Source organism: Myotis myotis, unplaced genomic scaffold, assembly GCF_014108235.1.
Source record: "Myotis myotis isolate mMyoMyo1 unplaced genomic scaffold, mMyoMyo1.p scaffold_m19_p_17, whole genome shotgun sequence".
In the NCBI taxonomy this organism is placed as follows: Eukaryota; Metazoa; Chordata; class Mammalia; order Chiroptera; family Vespertilionidae; genus Myotis; species Myotis myotis.
This window is the reverse complement of record NW_023416321.1, coordinates 9,162,296-9,188,188: the sequence shown is the minus strand read 5'-3', so window position 1 is coordinate 9,188,188 and position 25,893 is coordinate 9,162,296. Positions and strand designations below refer to the sequence as shown.

Below are 25,893 nucleotides of genomic sequence, written 5' to 3'. Positions count from 1 at the left end.
GAGGGGTGAGGGGAGAGAGCTGGAAGAGGGCTGGGAAGAGAAACCAAGGAGGGAGAGGCTCTGAGGGGAGGAGACCGCTGGGGTGGAGAGGCGGGAAGGGAGGCAGAGGCTTCTAGGAAGGTGGTTGAAGAGAGATGGATGGTCCAGGAGAAGAAGAGGGCTACAGGGCGAGCGGAGCGGAGGGAGGAGCCACGGGGCCGGGGGAGGATGGTCGGCAGGCGTACCTGGTGAGCGCAGCTTGCTCTGGCTGGCAGATCGGGAGAGGGGCAGGCTCTGTCGGAAGCGGTTCATCCTACTGAAGCCCAGAGGCAGCTCGGCCTCCGACATGGTCTCCAGCGACTCAGCTGAGGCGTAGGACAGCTTGGCTGCCTGGTCTGCCAGCCCTGGCTGGGCTCCCTGAGTGTGGCGTGAGCTGCGGGTCTGGAGGGGCAAGGCGGGTGAGAGGAATGGAGCGAGAGCCCTTCGCTCTGCCCGCTGCCCCCACCCAGGTGCGGGCACCCCCCCCCCCCCCCCCGCCCCAGCCCCTGCCAGCGACAGACACGCACAGGAAGGTCTCCTGGATCCCAGACTTGGCTGTGTGGCTGCAGGAGAGTTCCCCGCCTCCTGGGGCCTGGGCCTCCCTGGGACACCCAGCAGGGAAGGATGGGGCCAAGGACTGGGCACCCTGGGAAGCCACACAAGGAGCGGTCGGAGCAGGAGCCATGGGCACGCCTGCTATTTTAAGCTTCCAGAGAACAACAACACAAATTTGTCACCGAGGTGAGTGAGCAGCAGAATCGTTGAGCAAATTGGGGCATTAGTTCCAGACATTAATTAAGCTAAGCGGCGGGTTGGTGAGCGGCGAATTTATCCTTTGTGGAGTTCAGGGAGTTGGGTTGGGGCAGGAGGCAGGGCCCAAGGAGAAAGCAAAGAGAGCTAGGGACCCCAGGATCCCAGCTCAGGGGGGGCTGGGGTATGGGCCCTCACTGAGCTGCGCACAATGTCCACGGGTTTACTGGGAAAACCATCCCAACCCCCCAGGGCCAGTCGGACCCCAGTTTCAAACAGATGACCTGCCTATTACATGCAGTGTACATGCTAAGCCTTGTGTGATCCACGCACATACATGGCATAAGTGCTAGGCCTTAGCCCCTCCCTGCAAGGCACATGCTGCTGCACAGCCAACCAGCTAGCCTTCCCCAAACACCTCCCCTGGAACCCAGCATAGCAGCCTCTTGCCCCAAAGCTACAGCTGAAGGTAAGGTCTGGCCGGGGCTAGGGAAGGGTGTCACCCAGTGCCCATTCCCTTCCCACACCAGTTTGATTACTCTCTGTGGGGAACAAGTCACCCTGATTTCTATCGCACCTAAAGAACCTGCTTTTAGGGCTGTCACTCAACCACAGCTCCTGCCATTCTGCCTCAGCCCCTCCCCTCAAGCCTGGTCGTTGTCAGAAACTCATTTATTTAAGGGAGAAAGGTAATGAGTCAGATCTACACCATCCCATGTTATGTTGCATGATATATATATATGTGCTATATATACATATATTCTCAGGAAAAAATCATTTTGCCCAATTCTATTTTTCTATAAAATCAATTGCCCATTTTAAACAAAAACCACTCAAAACGATTAACACTGGTTATCTCGGGGTTGAGACAGCTTTCCCTGTGACGAGTTTTCGTGTCATCCTTGTGCTAACCTTCTCCGTGCCATTCACAATTTGAGTACCTGTGCTGCTGAAGTGAGCAGTCGCTTTTTACTTTGTACCTTTTCTGCTGGGTGAATTTTGCACAATCAGAATAATCATTTTTATAATTAAAAAAAAACACACACAGTGAAAGTACCTCTAAAAAGGAATCATTTATTCTCCTCCCCAACCCTCTTCTTCCCCAAATCCTGATTAACCCCTAATTAATCTCCATCTTCATATTAACTCAATTTAATGTTCCAATTGGATTAGCACTCTTGAAATGAGAGAGCATCTTCCTCTGATGGGCAATGTGCCCAGCTGTCCCCAAAGTGGCCTCAAGGGCTCCGGGGATGTGGAAGGACAAATATGGAGGCCTCAGGGGGCCTCAAGTACAATGCCTTACCCAGTGAGTGGGCATGGGTCTGGGGAGGAGGAAGGCAGTGTAGGAACTAGGGGGGAGGGGGATGCCTGTGCCAAGACTGTTCTGGGCTGACCACCAATGCCAGCCTGTGCCCTTCTCTCTCACCTCAGCCCTGAGGCAGTGTGGAGAACCATGTCTGGTCTGGTGGTCATGAGGTTGCCAGGCAACTGCAAGTTCAGTGTTTGCCAGGCTGGTGTGGATGAGGGGCTACAGAGTTCAGGCGGAATGAGCAGCTAGCAGGGATGAAGAACAAGGGATGGCCACGGTGGCTTGAGGCGGGGGGGGGGGGGGGGTGGGGCGCGCACTAGTGAGGTGCCAGTAAGAAGATGGAACAGGAGCTAGAATGAAGGGGATCCTAGAGACTGCTGGCTCCTGAAAAGGCAGGACCCTGCCCAGGAGAGCCTGGGAAAGAGATGCCCACATTCCCTGCCCCACCAGTTCCTCTCTCCATCCCGGCCCCAGGGGCACCTTTCTAGTCTCACAGCCCTTGTAGAAAACCCTCTTGAGAAGAGAGAAAGCCTGTTTGCACTTCTCTCCATCCCTAGGGTGAGAATAGGGCAGAGAAAAGAGGGAGATGGCAAGAAAACCAAGCAGGAATTCAAGAGAGCCTCCCAAAGGCAGGAAAGGGGCTCGGTGGGAAGCAGTGAGCACCTGTCACCGGAGATGTTCCGGGGAGCCCATGGCTCCTGGTCTGAGATCAGGTGGAGGGAACCCTGAGTGAGGCCGTCAGACTAGGATCTGAGGTTCCCGAACACTCTCCAGACTGGGGCAGAGTCATTTGGGAACTTTTTTTTCTTACTAATTTTTAAAATATATATATTTTTATTGGTTTCAGAGAGAAGGGAGAGGGAGAGAGATAGAAACATCAATAATGAGAGAGAGTCATTGATCAGCTGCCCCCTGTACCCCCCCCCCCACACACACACACACACACTGAGGATCGAGCCCACACTCTGGGTATATGCCCTGACCTCCTGGTTCATAGGTAGACGCTCAACCATGCTCAACCACTGAGCCACGCCAACTGGGCTGCTTATTGACTTGAGTGAGAGAGAGAGAGAGAGAGAGAGATCCACTTATTTATGCATTCATTGGTGGATTCTTGTATGCACCTTGGCATATTGAGACGACGCTCTAACCAACTGAGCTATCCGGCCAGGGCCCCATTTGGGAACTTTTTAAAAACACTTTTGAGGTCCCCGCATTCACTGAATCAGAATCTCTGAGGGTTGGGGCCTGGGGTTCAAGATTTTTTTTACAAGTTCCCAATGTGATTCTGATTTGGGAATCAAGCAGCGTCCATGCTTCTAATAGAGAATGAGGTGAGCGACCATGTAGGGCTCCCTCTGAGCCAGGCACTGTGCCTGTGACATGTAGTAACTCATTTCTTCTCTCTGCACAACAGCTCTATGATGCAGATGTTGTTGTGCCATTTTACAGAGGAGAAACCGAGGCCCAGGGGATTAGGTAACTTGCCTCAGGTCACCTGGCTAGGTAGTAGCAAACTGGAATTCACCACCAGGTGGTCTGGCTCTCGGATTAAACCACTACACGCTACTGTCCCCTCCAGAAAGGCCATGACTGACGCCATGGTTCTATTCCACGATTCTCTAATTCAAGGACGTCTTCTCTCTGGGAGAATGCATGCCAACAAGATGCTTGGAGCAAGACGACACTGGGGAGTCTGGGATGGATACTTCCCACCCCCTGTCATGATGCTTAGGACTTGAGGGGCTGGAGACTAGGACACAAGCATCAGTCTAACTGGGTTCAGCTCTGGGCCTGGGTGCCAGGAAAGATGGCGGAGGCACCCAAAGGGGCTCTCCCAGGGCCGCAGGATGCCCTTGGAGGGGCAGACAGCTCCTCGGCTTTTGACAGCCCAGTCTCTCCTGAGGAGGCAGGAAGGCACCCAGCCCTGAGCTCTGCCCTCCACATGGGCAACAGGTTTGGGGGTGTAGGACTGTGAGTCTCTTGCCTGGCACTGACCAGCTCCCCATCGTGGGAAGAAAGAACAGGATGAGGGGCCCATCGTAGTCACAGGCCTCCCTGGAAGATGGAGTTTCAGGATCTGAGTTCAGAGAACAGGCCCCTCCACAAGATGACGGGATCCAGGCCCAGCCTCAGAACCAGCAGGCCTGGCCTGGGAATCCCCACTCAGATCCCCCCCAGGGGTGGCCCAAATTCCAGCACTGGATCCACCAGCCCCTGGCAGGTGAACCCAGAGTCCCTCAAAGCAGCAGCCACAGCCTGCACCCCAAAGCCCTCCGCCCGCACCAGAAGGTCCCGTGCAGTCGCACACCCCTGCGCAAAGCGTGTGCAGGGAAGGGGAGGGTGGGAGGGCACATGCAGTTGTCATGGAAGCGGAAGCACCACACACTGACCTTGAAACTCCAGTAGTTTGGCTGCTGATGGAAATAAGAGAAGAGATGGTTATGATGGGATTGGGAGGACAGAGGGGCGCAGGGGTGGGTTAGAGACCTTTGGAACTCAGCACTCAGCCCTGGGACAGGGGCCCTCAACCCTCCCAGGAGCAGGGAGGAAGCTATGCCTGGGTACATCCCATTCTCTACTGAGACCCAGGCCGGCTCAGGGCCTGCCAGTGGGGAGGGGAGAACCCCTCCGACTGTTTACAAGCCGCGCACTCTCATCACAGTAACTGTCCTCAGAGAGGTACAGATGGGAAAAGGCGCCGATGGCCGTGGTGCAGGGAACCCAGGAGACCCTGACAGAGACGAACTGCAGCTGCAGGATCAACGAAGCGGCAGCTGCTTGTGGCAGGCCAGGGAAAACTTCCCAGAGGAGGTGGCATTTAAACTGGGTCTTGAAAAATGAGTAGCTCAGATTGGACAAAGGCATGCTGAGCAGAGGGGACAGCGTGGGCAAGTGCCCTGGGCCAGGCAAGAGAAGGGTGTGTTGAGGGAATAGTCCACTGCCCAGGCTGGCTGAGGCGCAGGGTCTGGGCAAGTAGCAGATTAGGATACAAAGAGGGGGCTGGGGCCAGATGAGTGGGCTTAAATGCTGAGCCAAATTATGTAGATGTAGCAGGTTGGATGCACGAAGGCATCTGAGTGAAGCACAGTGAGGTCAGAAGTGGACCCCAGGAGGGCTGATGGGGCAGGTAGTGGAGGGAGGCCTGGGACCAAGGCCAGGGCAGGGAGGCCTGTCAACATGATAGACCTGGATTCTAGAGGAAGGTGGACAGATGCCAGTCACCATACAGCCCTGGGCAATGGGTGGGAGCCACGGGCAACAGAGGGAGTTGGGGTCAGTGGGAGCAGGGGCAATCCCTGTGGCCGGATAGATGAAAGAGGAGGCTCCTTGAGCCTCTAAAAGGGATGGAGGCTCAGATTCCTCCTCATTCACAATAACCTGGGGTCGCCCTGCCTTCCCCGGAGGCCAGAAGGCCCCTTCAGATTGCTGAGGACAGGAAGGCGTGGCCGGGGGCCTGGCTGGTTCTTGGCAAAGCTGAAGGCACCCTGCTGGCCGGTGCCAGCCTCAGCAGGAAGACAAGAGGCAGCAGATGGCCTGGCCTTGGGGTGCCTGGCACCAGCAAACAAGATTCCCCAAGCCTCAGAGCCCCTGGCAGAGAGGAGGGACACTGCGGGCCCCCAGTGGGAGAAGAAAACAACATTAGGGCATCCTGGGCCATCTGAACGCTTTTAAGACAAAGAGGAGTTGGTCAGGGGCTGCGTGGAGGGGCCTTGCTGGAATGGAGGCTTGCCCTGAGTTAGACCTTTAGGGTGTGGGTGGGATAATGAGGTTCACTCTCCAGGGCCACCCCCATCTACCCCCATCTGAACCACAATCCCCAGCTCTCCTTTTGGCATTGGCTCCCAGAGATGCAAAAAATAGTAACATGGCAGGCAGGGGAGGGGGACAATGAAGTCTGTGCCCTAGCCAGTGCCTGGAACAATCTATGGACACATGCCACCCCCATCGGTGCCAGGGGATGCCCACAGGTGCTGAGGGGAGGCGCGGGGCTGGCGTGACAGGCTCTTGCCACAGCCGCCTGTGGCCTTGGGGAGGGGAGGGGTAGCAGAGAGAGTGGACACGTGGGGGCCAGCAGAGCCAGGCAGAGGGCATAGGAAGGTTTATGATGAGAGTCATGTCTGCAGCCCCAGGGATGATGGACGGCTCTGCAGAGAAGGCTGCTGTCCCTCGTCCACCACCACCATTACCCTGAGCACACAGGGCCCCCCACAGCGCCCGGCAACACGCAGGCCCCACGCTGAGCCCTTGCACAGACTCGAGAAGGACATCACCGCAAGCACATCCAGAGCAACAAAACACACCCCAAAAAGACACAAGCATCCCCCCATGGTCAGAAACAACCCCGGAAACAAGCAAACTCAGAGGCAGAGCTATTTGTTCGTACACCACCCCCACTCATTCACAAACGGGTACACTCCCACAGGACCCTGACTTGCTCACACACACTCCAGTCACAAACAGAGGCACCGGCACCATTCACACCCCCCACCCCCACCCCAATGTCCCCGACAGGGTCACAGAGCCCACTCACGTATGAATACAGACACACGCCAGATGCAGAAACACAGGAAGCAGTACCCACACATACAGAGGGAGTCTCATCCCTCCTCCCACCACCCCCCAATAGCGAGGTCAGGGGCCTCTGGCCACCTCAGCCACTGTCCCATGCCCATGATCCCAAACGTCATGTGTCAGGTGGGTGCACTCCTGATTCAAAAGAGGCAGAAGATGGGTCCCTCCATCCAGCCCCCAATGTCAGCACAGCCAATTCCGCGTGTGCCGATGGCTGGGGCCCACCTCGTGCCTCTCGGGGGTGACAGGGATGGGGCCTGTCCACAGCCACACTGGCTGTGCCCTCAACATGGGCCTACCTCGGGGTCCCAAGGCTAGGCACATCCATGGGGCAGGCAGACCTGCAAGAGAGGGGTTACAAGCTGGGGCCGGGGAAAGGACTGAGGGCATCGGGGTGCCGCAGGAAAAGTCCCACTAGAGGGTAGAGATGGGAGGGTTGCTTTGCTGGTGCTTAGTGAACTTGCAGTGAGGCTACCACCACCGTTCCGGGACTGTGGGCTCTGCCTGTAGAGCACGCTGAGTGGATCCTGCCCATCCTCCTCTGCAAAGTGGGAGGAATGAGCCTCTTCCACGTTGGCCCCATCAGGAATGAGACGGTCTCCTGGCAACTCAGGGTCCTCGGAGGGGGAACTTAGGGGAGGTCCTTGGGGATGCTCTGTCTCTTCCCAGGGTGTGAAACCCGTGGGACAGCCCTGGGTGACGGGGCAGAGGGCTCCTCCCCTGTTCACTAAAGCGGGGCTCCCCATCCAGCCTCCAGCACCCTTCACCTCCTCACCCTCTTCCTGGTTGTCTGTTGCTCCTGCTATGCCCATCACAGTGCCTGGTATATAGCAGACCCTCAACAGATATTTGACTATGAATTAATGCCGGGAGAATGGGACCAGCCCGCGGAAGGGGGGTGTGTCTCTGATCACTCTCATCCGGCACCACTCCCTCCATCTCCTGGGACCCGGCACCGCTCAGCCTCTGTGCCTTTCCCTAGGGCAGCGGTTCTCAACCTGTGGGTCACGACCTCTTTGGGGGTCGAACGACCCTTTCACAGGGGTCGCCTAAGACCATCGGAAAACACATATATAATTACATATTGTTTTTGTGATTCATCACTATGCTTTAATGGTGTTCAATTTGTAACAATGAAATTGGGGGTCACCACAACATGAGGAACTGTATTAAAGGGTCGAGGCATGAGGAAGGTTGAGAACCACTGATCTAGGGATTTCCCAGCACAAACCCCCTGGAAGGAGGGCAGAGGACAGGGAGGGCCCAGGAGAGGTGGGACTCCCCAGCCCAAGCCAAAACCTCCAATACCTCTAGTCAGGGAGGGGTCTCCCTCCCAGCAGACAGTGAGAAGGCAAAATAACAGGCTGAGTAGGGAGACCCTACCATGGCTAACAGAGTAGCAAAGACTCTTCCAGGCGCCAGGACGCTGTCAGCTGTTATCAGAGGGTAATGCAGAAGCCCTCCATCTCTCTCTAGGGACAAGGCTTTCAGAAACGGGGGAGGGGAGCTGCTCCAGGACCCAAGGGAGCAAGGCCAGGGAGTCCTCAAACTCCCCCGAGAGAAGAGAAAACAGCTTCTTCCCTCTGGGGGAGGGGGAGTTAACTCCCTCCCTCCCCCGCCCTGGGGTCCTTAGTGGGGTTCTTCCTGTTCCTGGCAGCTGCTCCCCTCTCCCCGGGGAGCCTGAGCCCAGCCAGAGGCTGAGGTCTTGCCCCTCCCCTGGGCAGATGCCCCCTGTCTGCTAGGTGAGTGCCTGACCCCTCCTTGACCTCGAGCCCCTACAACGCATCCTCAAGGGAGGGCAGGGCGGACAACCAGTAGGTCTCACCCCGGCTCCTCACTCCCTGGCCCGCTGCCCCGGCGCACACACCCACCTCTCAACTCCTTCCCGGGAGCACCGTCCGCGTCAACACCGACCCCTCGGCTGGGCCACAGAACGCGCCCTGCGGGCACCACCTCCCAACGCCGCGCACATGCACGACCCTCCCCTCGGTGCGCCCCCGACACTCATTTCCCAGTTCTTCCCCGCAGAGTGTGTGTGTGTGTGTGTGTGTGTGTGTGTGTGTGTGTGTGTGTGCAGGGGGGCGGGGAGGGAGGCTGCTGCGGGACCTGCGCCGGGGGCGAGGTGCACCCCCGGAAGGTCATGACTTTCCGAGGTTGGGGGAGGGGGCGCCCACGGCATTTCGGGGTGGGGGCCCGGCCCACGCCGAAGGCTGTAAACCCGGTGGGGGAGGGAAGGGGGCGTTTCTCAGGGAGCTGGAACCGCAACGGCCTCCGCAACCCCACCCCCGACGGCGCCTCGCCGCCGCGGAGCGCCCCCCCCCCATCTCCGTGTCCCCGCTCCCCGCATTGCCCGAGGCGGCGACCCCGACACCCGCAGCCGCTCCGCTCCCCTTACCTGCGGCCACAGGTGCCTGCGCCGGGGCCCCCGGCCCCAGGTTCCGCGTCGGGCGGGGGAGGGAGGGCGGCCCCTGCTCCCACCCGCCCGGGCTCTCCCCTCCCCCGGCCACCTCCGCAGCCGCCGCCGCCGCCGCCGGTGCCCTTTGCTGCAATGCGAGAGCCGCCGCCGCGGAGCGGGCCCGGGCCCCGGTCGCCTCGGTAACCACGACTCCACCTGGCGCGGCGCGGCGCGGGGCCGCGCACATCCTCTCCGGCCCCCTCCCCGCGCGGCCCCGCGGGCGCAGCCCCGCCAGGAGCCGCGGAGCCGCGGAGGGTAGTGGCTGCGCTGCGGTCACCCGATACTCCGGCCCGCCGCCCGGGACTCGGGTTGCAGGAGGGGGAGGGAGGTCGGCCAGCCCGGTGGAAGCGGGGGGAGGGGCTGTGGTTTGAATCTCGCCTCGGCCCGGGCCCCAGGGTCCTCGCCAGGCCCCCACCCCACCCCCACAGGTCTGGGCCGGTGGGGGAGGAGAATGTCCTGACCCCCTGACCCGCCACCAGTGAGCTCACAGCCTCTCCCCCCAGTGCGCTTGCACCGCGGCCTTTGGTTCCACCAGGACTCAATTCCCAGCCAAGTCTGGGAGGCCTAGGATGCCTGCTGCCTTGATGGTTTCTGACCCTGCTCGGCTGTGGGACTGGCATTTGCTGAACTCTGGTCCTGCGCTTCACAAAAGGAGCCTCCGACTCCGCCATGGGGACTGCAGCCTCTGATATGCACTAAATATCAATGATGACAACATCCTGGGCACAGCTACTTCTCTCAGCGACTCCAAGGTTCTGGGGCGAGGTCCCTTCAAGCTCTCCTGCCTCCGTCAGAGGCAGAGGCTGGCAGGCCTAGAACCCCTCATCTTGGGACAGCTGAGCTCACCAAGTCCAACCTCACTCCTCGCCATCACCCCACCCCCATCTAACCCAAGACACACCATCTAGGGAGGCCTCTGCATACCCCAGGCACAGCCTGTGTCCCCTGCCTCATCACCATCCCTGTTCCAGCCCCATTTTGGCCTACACGTGCACTTGGCCACACAGGACAAGCCCGTCCCACTTGCCATTCAGTCTTGGGGGCAGTCACATCTTTGTTCCCCGAAGTTCAGTCAAGATGGGGCAGGATGCCAGGAAGGGAAGTGGGCTGAATGCCCTGTGAGTGATGCCAAGACATGCCAACCTGTTGCTAGACTTGAGTTCACTCGGCTAAACCGTCGGTGCTCCGGAGCCTCCTCCTTCCCTAGGCTGTCACATTTTTTCTTCTAATTCTTACCAAAGTCCAGGCTTGCCGCCCCTCCCCCAGAGGAGCCAGGTATGTGAGCGACCCGTTGGCTCCCCTGCCTCTACACCTCCTCTGCCGCCTAAAGCTGAACACCAAGTTGAAGCCCCTCTTGGCAACTCGGACTCCCTGACGCCCTCCTCCCCGTTTGGCCCTCAGATGCCTAGCTTTCTCCCATAGCCGTGTTCTGGCCTGAGCTGAGAGCCCACGCCTGCCTACGTGTGCCCCTGTCTAAGGTAAGATCCATCTTCTCATCAGGGAGACAGGCCTGATGGAGAAGCAGAAAACCACTTCAGGACAAATGCCCAGATGCCAACATCCTCTTCAAATTTTGAAACTAAGCCTTGAATGTAGCAAGAAGGGTGGGAGAGAGACATCAGGAAGAACTCCCTGATGATAAGACATCAGGGAAGGGTGGGTCTGCTCAGAGATGGAAGGGGGGGGGGGAGGGGAAGGAGATGACCTGCAGTCGGTGGGAATTATATTCAGGGCATAAGACTCCTGGGGAAGGGACTCCTGTTTGAAGAAGAAAAGAACACAAAAATGTTTCCAAAACCTGAGTATTCCCCCTCAAAAAATTCCTTCCCCAAAGCCAAACCTTGGCACAGGTCTGGAGAGGGAGTGATAGGAATTAGGCAACCATCCGGGAGAGAACAGGGCATAAGAATCTCCTGAAAACGGGAGAGTCCTGCCTAAGAGAAAAGGATGCAAAATAAAACTCCTGGGTAGCCCCCCTCCAAAAAAAAATCCTCCCCAAAGCCAAACTCCGCCATGGGTTTGGGGTTGGGGTGGAGGCGGGTGACTCACCTGGGCCGGCTGGCCAGCCCCGGAGGGGGCGGAGTCGCCATGGAGGTGGGAGCAGAGGGAGCTGAGAAGGCACACGGGGTCCACGGTCCAGCCGCCAACCTGTGTGTGCGAAGGGGGGGACACCCCATTAGGGGGAGCGGGCAGGAGCCGCTGGGGGGCTGTGACGGGGCAGGAAGGGGCGTTCTCTCCCCGGCAGAGGGCCCCTGCAGCATGACTAGTCCCTTCCGGAGGGGAGGCGGGTCTCTAAGAGCCCTTGGTCTGTTTCTGCACGTCTCCCTCCTGTCAGAGGAGGGGCTCCCTAGGCCAGGGGAGAAGCTTCCCCATCAGCTACTCCTGAGGTCTTTCTCTTCACTTCTCGACGGCCTCCTCGCACACTCTGCCAGGGAGCTGCTCCCCACTTCGCCCCTCCTCCAGCTCTCATTCCCTCCTCACTGAGGGTGTCACTTCCTACCTCACAGAGATGAGAACCATGGGCAGGGGGCCTCACCCAGCGCCCAGCGCCCACTGTGCCTCCTTCCCCGCCCCGGCTTTCTCCCTGGTCTTCTCAGAGGGATCGACTCTCTTCCCACCTCAAGGCCACACCACATCTAAGGCTCAAAGCCCATCCCCTTCTGATTCCCATGGCCCTCTCCCCCTCCGCATCTTCAAATTCTCCCATCTTCATTCATTCCACAAATATTTACTGAGCCAGCACGCCTCGGAGGCACTGAGCACTCCATGGCCAGCGAACCGGCGGCAGGTCCCACCCACTTACACTCGGGGAGGGAATGAATGAGTTGATGAATACAGGAATGAATCTGAGAGTGAATGGCTGGGCTTTGATTCATTTCCTACGTGTTTACTGGATGCCTCCTCACTGCCAAAGAACATGCCAGACAGGGACGAGGCCCTCAAACTCACCCACATCTTCTCTCACAGGCCTGCTGCCCCTTGTGGCCACCACCTTGGCTGTCAGGTCGGCAGCCAAGGATCCTGTCCCTTCACCACCTCCCATCTGCTCTGAAACTGGCCATGAGCTCACCACACCTCAAGACATGAGCTCTCAGTCCCCACTGGACCCAAGTATCCTGGCCGGTCCCAATGGCCATTTCTCTCCCCATCCCTCCTGACCTCCGAAGTGCAGGGGGCCCTCCTGCTGGGCCTGTCTCCTCTCCCTCAGGTGCAGAACTATTCCTGGCCGCCCTTCCCCAACTGCCATGGCCTCTTCACTCTCAGGCTCCATCCTGCCTTGGTGGCCAGGCTATGCGCCAGGTCCCACTTCCATTCTGACTCGGTCGTGCTCAGCCTGCTCCTGAAGCTGTGGGCCCTTCAGAGCCTTGGCCTGTGCACAGTGTTTAACAGACATCCTGTGAACACCCCACCCGCTCTTCAAACTCTTCTCTCTGTTCCTGCCCCCCCAAATTCCCCTCCCAATTCTCTCAATTCTCTCAAGGCACCAACCTCTTCTCCCTGTCACCCAGGTTTTTCCGTCTTTGCCTTCTAGACCAAGCCAGCAAACAAGCCTTGTTCAGTCTTCTTTCCAACCCCCCTCACCATCTTTTCCCTTTGTCTTCCATGATACTCTTCTTCCTCTCCTGCCTCCAGCCATCCTTTTGTCCCCTCCTATTCACCCTGAAAAACAACCACAGCCCTTCTAGCGACCACCATCGGGCCCCACTTTGCCAGTCAGACCCCGTCCCCGCCCCGCAGCCTCCTGCACCAGCCAGGTGGAGCTCTGTGCCAGTCCCCAATCCAGCTCTGCTCAAGTCTATGCTCCCCTCTGCTCCCCAACACCTTATAAAACACCTTTCTCCTTCTGGATGCCTCCTCAGTCCTTTTCATCCGTCTACACCTAGTTTAGGTACCTCCTCCTCCAGGAAGCTTCCCCTGACCAGGGCTGCCCAGCTGACCCCCCTCCTCCAAACCCTCTCCCAATGACTGTGCTCCTCATATTTAGGTTTAACCATCCCTCCACCCCACCTAGATCACAGATGCCCCTGCTTCCTCTTCCCAAGCCAGAGCAAACAGAGGGGACCCACAAAGGGGACCCACAGAGGGGGACCCCTGAGAGTGGGGACCACATTCCCTCATTTGTGACTCCCCCTATTCCAATCACAACTCTGCTCCCAGGACAGCTCTGGAGCTGGTAAAAGCAAAAGCCGGACAGAACTAGAGCTGACATCAGGAGATCCAATGCAACCAGAAAATCCCCTGCAGTGAGGATGGGTAGGGCCACTCCCCCCCTTCCCCAGCCACACCCAGCAGTGCCTGGGAACGGGGGACAGAGCAAGACAGGCAAGGGAGTGGGGACTGACACCCCCAGGCTGGACGGAGAGGATGCTGATGGCAGGGAGCACCCTCCCGCGGTCCCTTCCTCCACAGTGGACAGTGCCTGAGTGTCAGCAGCCACCAGGCCTCACCCACGTGGGGCTGTAAGCAGAAGGCTGGTCCCCAGAGAGAACTTTCCTACAGACAAGACGGCCAGGTCTGGAAGGAGAGATGCATCCAGGAACCCAAGGATCTGGGGGAGGCTGACAAGGGAAGCACCCCTCACCCCAAAATCGAAAGGAGAGCAGACAGGCCCTGGACAAGGCAGGAGCCCCAACCCCTCTCTAAGCCTTACTAATGGCAGGAGGGAAACCAAGGCACAGAGAGAGGGGGCCTCTAGCTCAAGGTCACACGGAGTCCTGGGGAAAGGATGGGGGTGCGGTGGGAGGGAAAAGACCCCAGGAGTTCAGGGCTCTGTCCCTGCCAGGCCTCTGGGCACACCAGATCCAGCCTCCTGAGGTTCCCACGGGGCCACATCACAGAGGTGCGGACCCCAGGCCTCTACTCCGCCGCTGATGGACCCTCGGGTTCAGAACAGTCAGTCCCCAAGGTGTTCCCTCCTCCTTCCCCACCGCGCGTGCCCTTGGCCTCCAAGGCGTGCCTTCCTGCCCTCTGGGCAGCCCATCAGCCTGAGTTAGGTGCCCAGTCCGGTGCAGGCAGAGGTCTGGAGGCGGAGCCCCATCCCCACCCTCCCCAGGCTCCAGAAAAGGCCAACCGGGCCACTGCCCAACTCTCCCGCCCCAAACGCCCCTCAGCTCTCAGAATCGGAATGAGCCTGGGGGCAGGGGAGCACAGGGCCAGGCCCTCCCCCGCCAGCTGGCCCGCCCCCACCCCGCCCCGGCCAGCAGCCAGCCCCAGCCCCCACTCACCTGCTCCCGAATCCGGTCCTGCTGGCCGCGCAGGGCCAGGGCGTGCTGGGGGTACTTGCTCTTCAGGTGGTCCATGAAGGCATCGCGCTTGCGCTCGGCGTCCGCCTTCTGGAGCCCGCTGAGCGCCTCCAGGCTCTGGGCGGCGATCACCGTGTGCCTGCGCTCGGACGTGTGCACCAGCCCCACGTTGGAGAAGCGCCGGCCCCCGCTGCCCGCACCGCCCCCGCCCCCCAGGGTCCGGTACTCCCGTGGGTACTCGGCATCGTCCGCAGACAGCATGGGGGGGCTGCTCCGCTCCGGATCTGCGGGAGGGGAGAGGGGACACGGCGGGGTCACGGCGCGCCGGGCCTGGGGCTGCCCAGCCCCAACCGGAATCACTATGGGGAGGGGCGGGGCGGGGCGGGGCCAGGCCTGGGGTGGCCGAGAGGCACCAGGGGTGAGGCAGGTGCTGCCCCCAGCCCCAACTAGAGGACAGAAGGGGGGGGGGGGGGCTGGAGGGATGACTGCAGGTGAGGTGCTGTCCTTTAAGGCCAAAGAGGGTGGAAGCCGGGGGTCTGGACACCTTTCTAGCCACACGCCCCTTTCTCCTTCTTAAGGCTGCACAGGTGGGGGAAGGGGGTTCCTTTGAGGCCTTCCTGAAAGGTGTAGCAAGGAACCTGCACTGTCTTCCTTTCCTGCGCCTCCTGGACAGGTGGGGGTGGCAGCCTCCTCCCTCAGACTAGCATGTCCCGGACATTCTTGTCCTAGAGGCTGGGGGTTGGCCTGGAAAGGGGCCAGAAGTAGGACACGTGGGGGTGGGGCATGAAGGCAAAGGTCACACTCCGGGCTTCCCAAGGAGATGGAGGCCCAGGGACTGGAGACATGGGACCCTCTTTCCCATCCCTTCCCAGAGACAGACAGGTGGACAGACAGGAGAGGCTGGGCACAGAGAGGACAGGGAGCAGTGGGTTTGGGGTAAACTCAAAGGAAAAAGAAAGCAGACAGAACAGCTCAAGCCCTCCTCCTGGGGCCCTCCCCACCCTTTCTTCCCAACACACACACACACACACACACACACACACACAAGTTCAACACCTACAGGGGACAGAGGACAGCACAGAAACGAGGTAAATGAGGAGGCCGGGGGTTGAGGTCCCAGAGAGAGCTCTGAATCCCTTCCCCACATGTTCACCAGCCCTGAGCCCCTGGTGAAGTATGGTCCCTATTTGCTTTGTTTAACAATGGACAGGTTATTTTGATTTTCTGAATTATATAAATCATCCCATTCGATTGAATACCCTATTGATTGTAATGTGAAATCCCATTTGTAGTGGTCATACTGGTCTTAGAAAGCGCATTTTTCCTCCACCTGGGAAGGACAGCACAGTTATCCCAAGGTCAGAGGGCTCCAGTTAACGTGTCCTTGACGACTCAGTGTTCCAGAGACCCAAACTGTAATTTAGATAACATGCCTAAGTTTAACCCAGGTTCCTCATTCCAGACCCGAGGGCTCTAGATAATGTGTTTCTGTCAATTCAGTGACCCCGGGACCCAAAACTATAATTAACATGCTGCTTCTGCTTCTGTAAACTGCTTTTTTGCAAACCAGGTTCCTCATTCCAAACCTAGAGATGTAATCAATGCCTTTGTGATTTTTTGCCTATATAAGCCTGGAGCTGCGACCATCTTGTTACTATGAGATTTGGGGAATGGCCCCTCATAGTCCCGGATTGCAATAAATGTGACTCTTTAATTCGACTTCTTGAGGCGTCCTTCTGTGATTCGCGGGTACGTTACAACACTGGCCTCCCCAGGCCTAGCCCTGCAGACTCCCACCCTGAGGTCTCAATGTTGGCCTTCCCATAGCCCAGCAGGGGGCAGTGGTTCCAGAGGGCTCCAGGGGTGGCAGGAGTTGCTGGGGCTTACCTCGGCCATATTCCTGGGCATAAAATACATTGCCCTCCCCACCCCCAGAAGTCAACCGCACTGGGAGACCAGCACAGTCTTCCCGGCACACCCTCAACCCCACAACCAACCAGCCTCAAAACAGTACCCCCCAAATATAGCCTTGGTCTGGGGGTGTAGGGCACTGCAGCAGACACATGCACCCCCTCAAGGGGCCGACTTGAAGGGGACCCAGCCAGATTCCATCCAGGCCAGCCCCTCAGCCCCCTCCCTAGACACACCACAGTTCAACAGACCTATGGCCAGGCCTCCGTCACCTCCTGTGCACCAAAGGGGGAAAGAAGAGATTCAGACAACTTTCAGGAAAAGCCACCCCTCACCCAACACACACACCCACTTCTCCCTGGGCTACGCCTGAGGCATGTAGATCTGAGGGACAGAGCCCAAGAGGACCCGGCACCTCACACCAAAACCAAGGGAACACCGGCTTCTATGGACACAGATTCCCACAGCTTCCAAGGGTCTGCTGTCATCACAGCCCAGGAGTCTCCCAGGACCCCTGTCAGGAGGTGTTACTGTGGTCCCATTTCAGAGATGGGGCTACCGAGGTCAGAGAAGTCAGTGACATGACCAGAGGCCAGATTTGACTCCAACCCCTATTAGTTCTCCCCTCCCCCTCCCACCACACTTTCCTGACATGTGACAATTGCTTATTGATGGAACACCACACACACACACACACACACACACACACGCACCGCCTCCCCCGCCAGGGGCTCTTTCTTGTTTACCTGAAGTCTCCCCTGGCGCTGGGTCTGGGGTCTTTCCCTCCTTCTTCCCCTGGGCATCTGTCCCTCTCACCACAGTCACCCTGCTGTGCTCCCCACAGTGAGGTTCAGATACACAGAGATGGCTTTGGGAGGAGCACCATTTTATACTTTAATCGTTTTGCCTTTATTTGCATAAGGATTAGGAAAACCCCAACTAGAAGGCCCGACCACTGATTTCATGACTAGCATTGTCTGGGGTGGCAGAGAGAGAAGGTTTCCTTTCAAGTAAATGTATTTAAGTTCCAAGTGAGCTAACGAAAACCATATTGAGTTAATACAGCGCAAAGGTTCCCTGACAGGGAGGAGATTCATGGAGATGGCTCCTGACTGAGTGAGGCTGGAGCCCTGACCCAGTACCTACCCTGGAGGAGCTGGTGGCCACCAAGGATGGCCAGTGGCTGTGGATGATGATTATCACCCTAATAATCACCTGGGAGAAGGAGGGGCCCTGAAGAAATAGCCCAGACTCAGGGGGCTGAACCTCCTGTGGCCCCAAACCCCCTCTTCCGCTCACCCTCAGCACCTGCTGGCGGTTTGCAACCTCACCGGGTACAACAGAGCAGGAGACGGCCTCTGTGGCCAAGGACCCTGGACACCCGTAGCCCGCTCTTTGCCCAGGCGGGAGCAGACCCTGCCAGGGCCTTGCTGCTGGAGCCGGGTCCAGAGTCCTGCCCAGCTCTGCCTGAGCCGCAGGGACCTCTCCCGATGCACGACAGCCAGGCCTGCCGTGCCCTCCCAGCACTCTGGACACACACAGGGGCACTGGGACGGGTTTCCAACTCTCGTGTGCCCTCCGGGGCCCAGGAGAGCTGCTCCTCCGGATCCAAAGACAGAAACTAGCTGGGGAAAGAGGCGAGGCCCCTGCATAGCCCAGCGTCCTAGCCCCCTGCCCTGTGCGTGTCCCCTGCTTTCTGCAGGGCCCCAGTGGACTGGGAGGACTGGCCTGCGCTTCTGGGCTGAGGGGCCTTCCTGTTCCTCTTAGGACAAGGCCCCTGGGAGCGCGGGCCCAGGCACTAGAAGTGAGAGCACCGCTAGGAAAAACCGGGGCCAGGGCCACCCCGTATAGAGTCAGCCCCTCCCCTGAGGGACCCTGGGTTAGGGTTAGCCATTCATTTACTTATGGGTCTGTCCACACGCCTCCTCCCTCGGGGAGCCTGGGCCCCTAATCTGTAAAATGGGGTGTTAACCTCTAAACCCTGCCCACGGTGCTGAGTGAGGAGCTGGAGAGACAACGGAGGAGAAAGTACTTTGTTTTGAATTAAAGACATTCCTGGCGCAGAGCTGCTGGGCCCTAGCAGGACAGCCTTCCCATTTCATTACCCCTGACCTGCTTCAGCCAACACCAAGTCCTCACAGCCTCCCTGACCCTCCCCGGACTCAGCAGCCCAGCGAAGAGCCCGGGAGATCGATTCCCATCTAGCAAGCAGCAGGCTCTGGGAACCACAGCCCTGAGCAGGTTGATGTTTCCTGTTCAGAGACCGGGAAGGGGGAGGTGGGAAGGGGTCTGTCCAGGCAGGGGTCTTGGGGGGCCAAGGAGGCCTTGAGGGAGTAAGCAGGGCCGGGTTCTACTGGGGCAGGGACACAGGAATTGGAGGACTCAGGTGGAAAGGCAGAGAGCTCTGAGGGAAGGGGAAGGTTTGGAAGGAGGGGAGCCGAGCTGGGGTACCTGGGGAAGGGGCGTACTCTTGGGACTGAAGGTCTCTGAGGGATGGAGGCTGGGGGAGCCTGAGAGATAAGCTGGGGCTGGAGGGTTCGCCATCTCTCCAAGGACCCTCAGTGTCCAAGGCCGACCATCATTTTGGAGTCAGAGATTCAAGCTACAGGGAAGATGCCCGGGACTGGTGAAATCCAGGTCAGAATAAGGGGGAGGGGGGGGTGGGGCAAGGGGGCTCTGGTCACCCTCAGCTCAGCCCTCCCAGCCTGGGCAAGCGAGGAGGGAACAGCCAAGCCTGGGGTGATCAGGAAGGGTGGGCGCCCCCCAGTGGCGGCTGCAGGAAAAGGCGCAGGGAAGAGGGCTACATTGTTATTTGTTCCACCGATTCCAAATTTCATGTTTATTTATGAGCCCGATTTATTTTTATTCTCCACTGCATTCTATTACATGAGATCACTGTAACTCACGAAGAGAATTAAGAGTCCCTAAGTCTTAGTGACACTGTCTGGTAAGCCCTCAAGCCCAGCCCCACCTGCATCTTGACCCCATGTCACCATTTCCTCTGGTTGCCCAGGGGCAATGTTCACACATGACATCATCTTCAGAGGAAGAGAATGTGGAGAAGAGAGGAGGGGGAGGGAGAGGGAGAAGAGAGAGGAAGGGGGGACAGTAGAGAGAAGAGCAGAGCTACATGCTACCGGAGAGAGAAAAGGACTCTAGGGTCCCCGTTTCGAGGACCCCAAGCTCAAGACCTGGGGTTCAGATCCCCGTCTCCCTCTCCCTGGAGGTGGGGAGCTGAGAGGCCTACAGGTGTGTCCCCGCCCATTGCCTGGGCCGAGGTGGGGGTGAAGCACCAGTTCAGGCAGCCCCCTGGGCCTGGCTAGATCCAGTGAGGCCCGCAGGCAGGGCAAAGGGAGGGTGCGAGGCGATTGCCGGGAGGGCGGAGGGCCTGGCGCAGACCCCACAGTGCCTCGCCCAAACACACGTGCTCGCAGCTCGAGGCTCCCCCTGCCCCACGTCTGCAGCCAAAGCAAGGGGAGCCCAAGCCACCCAGGAGGAGCCCCGAGGCGACTGCCGCCATCGATTGAGCCTGACAACTTCATCCCGCGGGGTGCCTGCTGCAGTCAGGAAGCACAGTGCGCTGGGAGGTCAGAGGCCAGAGGCCAAAGGTCACGCTTGGCAGAGGCTCTGGGCGGCACCTGGACCAGGTGAGGGGCTCATCCCTTGCCCCACCCGCTGAGTGCCCAGGCCCCTCCGTCCCTGCTGTCTGTCTGTGGGTCCTCGGAGCAGAAGCCCATCTGTGTCTGTTTGCTAAAACCATCTTTTCCACCCCATGCCACAGCGACCAAAGTCATTTTCCGGGCAATTGCCTTTCTGTAAACATTCCTGTGTAATATCCCCCCAAACTGCTAATGCCCAACGCCCTGTTGAGTCTCCCTGTCACTCCAACCGGAGCCCCAGAGGTGGGGGCGGGCAGGAGGGGAAGGGTAGTCCGGGAGGACGAGGCAGCTGGACTGAGAATTAGGGACAGGGCTTCATGGCCAGCGCCTGGCACAGAGGGGGTGCAGAAACCCCACGCCTGCCCCCCATGTTTCCACATTCCCCACAAGCCAGCACCACCTCCCTGCACGTCAGCCACCTCAGGAGAGCCTGTGTGGGCCGGGAGGGGAGGCAGAGAGGATGGGGAAGGGGAACCCCTGGGAGGGAGGCTGGGAGGAAAGGCAGCTGACTTAAAAGCATGGAGGAGATGGTTAGACGATAAAGGTGACTTCCTGGCGACTGAGAGCGATCTGTCATCACTGGGTCCCCAGGGAAGGCCAGCTCCCCTCCCCCTGAAGTGTGAGAGGGAGGACAGAGAAATGGGAAGAGGCCAGATGGGACCCATCTCCCCAAGAGGGACCACTAACTGTCTGGGCACCGCAGGCGTGGGGGAGGCACGCAAGGCACAAGGGCATCAGAGTCCGGGTGATCCTTGGCTGGTGACACACGTGACGCCCCTCCCCAGCACCCGGCACTAATCCGCAGGGCCACTGGGAATGGCAAGGGAAACTGAGGCCCAGGGAGGCTGAGTGATTTAATGAGAGTCACCCTGTGGACTCCCTTCCTCAGAGCTGGGGGCGGCGGGGAGGAGATAAGGGCTGTGGCCTGTGACCCTCTGGCCTCTCCCACCCCATGCCCAGGAAGCCCCGCTACCCCCCAGCCCCCGGGGAAGCTGGGTCTCTACTAGTAGACCCAGTGGGAGAGTGCAGGGCCCTGCCAGTCACAGCTTCATGCAGGCAGAAAAATACAAACCAATTTGTGCAGATTTAAAACCCACGGAAGGCCACTTAGCTGGTAAACGAGTTGGAATCTAATTAAAGGACCTTGCAGGGCTGGGGAGGGAGCGCTCACCTGCCCGGGAGGAGCTGTTGCATGGAAAGCAGGGGGTATGGGGGGGGGGGGCTCCCAGCAGAGCCTCTGGGGCTTTCCCTAGGGAGAGAACAGGAGGGGGTGCTGCTGCCCTGGGGGTGTGGGCCTGGCCCTGCCAGAGGCCTCCTCGCCAGCATTTCCCCCTCTCCCACCCCCAGGTGGGCTCTGTCCACTTGCTCAGAGCGAGCACCCCAGGCAGGGCCTCTTCACCCAAATGGGCACATCCATCTCCCCGCGAGGGACCACCCACGACCCGGGCACCGCAGTGGTGGGGACGGCAGGCAAGGCACAAGGGCAAGAGGAGGGTGGTCCTTGGCTGGTGACGCACGTTCTGCCCATCAGACTGGGGACCAAGAGGAGGGTGATCCTTGGCTGGTGACGCACGTTTCACCCATCAGACTGGGGACCAAGAGGAGGGTGGTCCTTGGCTGGTGACGCACGTTCCGCCCATCAGACTGGGGACCGAGCCTTGCCTCCTCCCCAGACTGGACCGTCCCTGAGAACAGGGCCTGTGCCCCTCTCTGGGGGCGATAGGGTAAGGCCCCCGTTTACCTCTTTAGACAGGGGGCTCCCTCCAACTGGGGCCTCCTTGACGGCAGAGGTCCCACTCCGAGCGGAGGGGGTGGCCTTGGAGGTGAGCGGACCCACAAGCAGGTCAGGGGCAGGCTGGACCTCGGCACCGCCCCCGCCAGCAGCCAGCTCTGCAGGGCTGTGGGGCTCCGGCTTCTGCTCCCTGGGCCTCTGCCCCCCGCTCCCCACGTGCACAGGCCACAGACACAGGCGCCCTCTGACCCTCCGCGCTTGTCTCTGAGGCGGGGAAGCCTGATGTCTGGAGACTGCTCTGCTCACCTCTCTCTCTGTGTCTTCAAAACCAAGCTCTGCTCTCCCTCCAGCCAAACGCCCTTCGCAGGAAGGAAACCGAGGCGCAGAGGGCACACCTGGCCAGTCACACGGGAGCTGTCGGCAGAGCAGCAACGGGATCCAGGCGTCCGGTCCCCAGGGACAAGGATTTTTCCGTCCACGATGTCACTTCCCAGAAAGCAACTGCCAAAGGCGCCCCTCCCCTGGCGGCAGCCCCCGGAGGGCACAGACAACACCCTCCTCGGGAGGAATCAGCAGCCAGGCGGAAATGGCCACAGAACCCTGGGCCCAAAAGAGGGAGCTGGTTGGGGGTCACAGCCCAACCACACCCCGGTGTGGCATCTCCAGCCAGGCCACTCAGAATCCGGTCCCCGCCTGGTGTCCTGATCACCACACTCCAGAAACGACGCTTCTCCTTACAAAAGAGCCAACACACCAGCCCCTGGACCAGAATTTCAGAAACACAACCTCCCTCTCTCCCCGCACACCTGCCCACGCGGACCAGGCCATGGCATCACCGAAAACCCCAGAAAGGGGGGCGAGAAAGCTCTGTTCAAGCCCAGCTCTGCCACCGACTAGATGTGCGACCTTGAGCAGGTCAGCAGCCGTCTGAGCTTCAGTCCTCGCATCTGTTTTGGTTTTGGTTTTAAAGCCGGGAGCACGGACAGGAACATCGGCTGCGCACGGCACAGGGGCACCGGCCGAGGGAGCATGCGAGGGGGACAACTGCCTGATCTCCCCAATTGCCTGCGTTCCTCTCCCTCCTGTCAGAAAGTGATCGGACCCAGGACTGCGGGGGTTTTGATTTTTAGCTACTGATGAAGAAGATCTGGCTAATTGGCTTCCTGGGCAGGGAGGGGGCGGAGCTGCAGAGGGGAGCATGTCACCCCCTGTCTGAAGCCTTTGCTGGAAAAGCTGGGGACAGCGCTGGCGGGTGCCAACATGGCACCGCGCTCACAAGCAGCTCCCGCGTGGCATCTCTACCATCACGCGCCCGGGAAGGTGTCCTGTCAGCTGCGCATCTCCTCGGAGAGGCAGCAGAGAGGAACACAGGCCGCAGGAAGGGAAGGAGTGAACCCCGGATCGTGGGAAGAGGGGTGGGAGCTGGTCCTCCCGGCTCTGCCACCTCTCCCAGGGGCTAAGGCCAGGGCAGTGGGAGTGGGCAAGGGACCTTTCCTGTGTCCCTTAACCTGCCCAGAGGGAGGGATCCCGTTCCCATGGGAGAGACCCCAGCCTGTTGGAAGTGAGGGCAGAAGGCCCATCCACCACTGCACCTCCTCCAGGGAAGTGTTGTCAATACCCAGTGATCACCCGGCACCTCACATGCTGGGCAGGAGCCTCCTCAGCGACACCACCCGTCACAGGATCAGGCTCCCTCTAGGAGGCCAGTTCTCTGCCAGCACCCAGACAGCTCCCTCCGTCACCAGAATGGCCAGGGTCCTGCTGCCTCCAGATTCCCGCACATGCCCGGTGGCTCACACACGCAGGCACACACGTCCGCTCACCCACACGTCTATCGTCACACTTGGGCACGGTGGCACCTGCCCACCTGCCCAGCACATGCTCATCTCTATACGCGCAGTCACCCTCCACAGGCATCTACGTGCAGAGGGGCACCCCCAGGCCTGGGAGGGCTGGGGTTACGGCACAGACGCCCCCCCTGACTCACCACTCTGCCATCTCGTCTCAGATGCCACCAGGACAGACGAGGCGCTGGGCCCAGGCCCACATGTCACGTATATTTAAGACGCCCCGAGAGATCGCAGCACATCTGGGAGCCCCATCCAGCGCCAGGTCAATGCCTCTGCAGCTTGCGTGCCAGACTGTGGCGACCCCACTGACCCTCGGAAGGCAGCTTCCTGGGCCCCTCTCCTACCATGTCAAGTTCAGAGTTTCTTTCCTGAAGTGTTTACATTCTGTCTCGAAATAGACGGATGGGCCTGCTGACCTCAAGGCCACTCCACTCTGACCAATGTTTAACCAGCAAGGCAATGCCAGGGCCTGAGATGCTCCTCTCGGCCCGGCACCCAGCCCACGTCCGGCCTCTACAGAGCTCAGCTCCTCCCCCAGAGCGAGGGCCGGAGTGCCCGTGGCCTGCTCCCACCTGCTGCTGCAGGGTGAGGGCAGGGCTCAGCCCTCAGCTCATGGGTTAATTACTCCACTGCCCAGCACGCCAGCCAAGAATGTAGGATGTCAAGGTCAGTGCTACCACGAGAGACCGCAGGAAGCAGGAGGAAGACAGCCCCGAGATCGGAGAAGGCAGGAGGAGACTCAGCGGACTTCCTGCCAGGTCCAGGCTGACCTGGGAAGCCTGATCCGATAGCAAGGGCAGCTTTCAGCAGGTCTCCCTGTTGTCCAACCAGAACCTTCCCAGGATCCGGGAAGGTGGAACACAAGCTGGAAGGCAGGGGAGAAATAAACAGTCTCCCCTTCCAACTATCTGCAAAAGACCCGAAACCCCCCCCCCCCCCCCCCCCCCAGTCATGAGAGTCTACAGGGCTCTTAAGCCACTATCGTTCCATTTCAGTCCCCTGGGGAGCTGCTCTCCCCACCCTACAGGTGAGGAAGCACAGGTTCAGGAAGGGGTGACTTGTCCAGCGTCAGAGTGGAACCTCATCTCAGCTGTGGGGGTTCTCAGCACAGATCCCCCTACTTTCCCTGCACCCTGCTGCCCCCGGGGAAGATGCTGATTCCGCCACCACGGCATCCCTGAGCCTTCGTCCCAGCCATTGAGCCAGAGCCCCTGGCGTCTCCTCCTTCCATCCAACTCCCTGAGAAGGGGGCACGCAGACAACTCTCTTCCCTGAAAGCAGAGGCCCTCAGCCCCCTCCTCTCCAAGGAGGCCTTCACTGGGAGAGCCAAAGGGACCCTTCCCCAGGACACGGGGGTGGGGGGTTCCCCAGGGCCGCGGAAGCCCAGGTGCATTTGGTTGCCCAGGCCTGAGAGAACCTCTGGGGAGCCTACCCTTCCCCGGCCTTCTTCTCACCCCTCAGCTGGGTACAGTCTTCCCAGGCTGTGCCGAGACAGGAGAACTGCAAGTCCTCCCTGTTTCAGGAACACCATGCAGCCAGGGCTTGGATACCTCCAGGAACAGAGACCTCATTACATCCAAGGCACCGATCATCTGGTGGGGCTCCCGCTTCCTTAGAATGAGGCAGCATTGTGTCCATGGCCCTCACAGGGCCCCGGGGACACCACCTCTCCCTTCGGAGGAAGACGGAGCGTCCTGAACCCACAGGTTCTCTGCGGAGCCCAACACCTCGGGTCCTTCTTTGCATGGCCTCGCTCCTGTCCCCGTGCCCGGCCATCTGCACTGCCCTCTGTTGGGTGAGCCCCCTGTTGTCACCATCCCTCTTAGCTGGTGGCCTCAAAACGACTCCAATGATCCAGATGATGTCCGAGCCGCCCAGATGACCCCTTTCTAGGTCTGTCCTCGCCAGCCCTTCCCTGCCCCCAGCGTGTGTGCCAGGGATGAGAAATGCCCAGGGCGTGCACAGCCCTGCTCTGGGACCAGACTGTTCCTTCCTTGCCTCCTGCGCCTCACTCTCGGGCCTCCCCTGACCTCAGGCTTCAGGGGCCAACTGGACTCCTGCTGCCTGGAATGGGTGGCTCTCCCGGCAAGGTCACCTGACCCTGCCTGCTCCTTCCAGGCACTTCCATCGGCCCCCAGTGCCTGGCTTTGCTAGTGTGAGTCAAGGAGTCTGCTCTGGGTTGTAGCCGCTTCCTAACAGCTATGCCCCTCACAGCCCCAGCAACGCAGATCCAAGCTCGAGGCACCCAAGAGCGTGCCCAGGTCTGAGTGGGGCAGGCTGCGCTGCCCATCATTCTCTGGTTCGTGGCCTGAGGCCCTGGATGCCCTGTCCAGCTGCCAGCCATCTCAGGGCTATAGCCCAGCCACACAGCAAGCACTGGGAACCGCA

At 59.7% G+C, this 25,893-nt stretch overlaps 1 protein-coding gene across 6 annotated transcripts in view; it reads right to left on the bottom strand.

Moving 5' to 3' along the window:
• SRCIN1 (SRC kinase signaling inhibitor 1) overlaps positions 1-25,893 on the bottom strand; it is a 64,190-nt gene that overhangs the window by 25,079 nt on the left and 13,218 nt on the right. For 4 of the 6 annotated variants that reach the window (XR_004972681.1, XM_036339184.1, XM_036339186.1 and 1 more), the window contains exons 2-5: positions 14,336-14,637; positions 11,160-11,258; positions 4,474-4,497; positions 225-420 (exon numbers count right to left, since the gene is read on the bottom strand). Coding sequence is in view for 5 of the 6 variants with exons in the window: in XM_036339184.1 (XP_036195077.1) it covers positions 225-420; positions 4,474-4,497; positions 11,160-11,258; positions 14,336-14,637 (621 nt within the window). In the remaining variant the exon portion in view is untranslated. The remainder of the gene's footprint in view (positions 1-224; positions 421-4,473; positions 4,498-11,159; positions 11,259-14,335; positions 14,638-25,893) is intronic. The other 2 variants (XM_036339188.1, XM_036339189.1) reach the window with 2 other exon arrangements.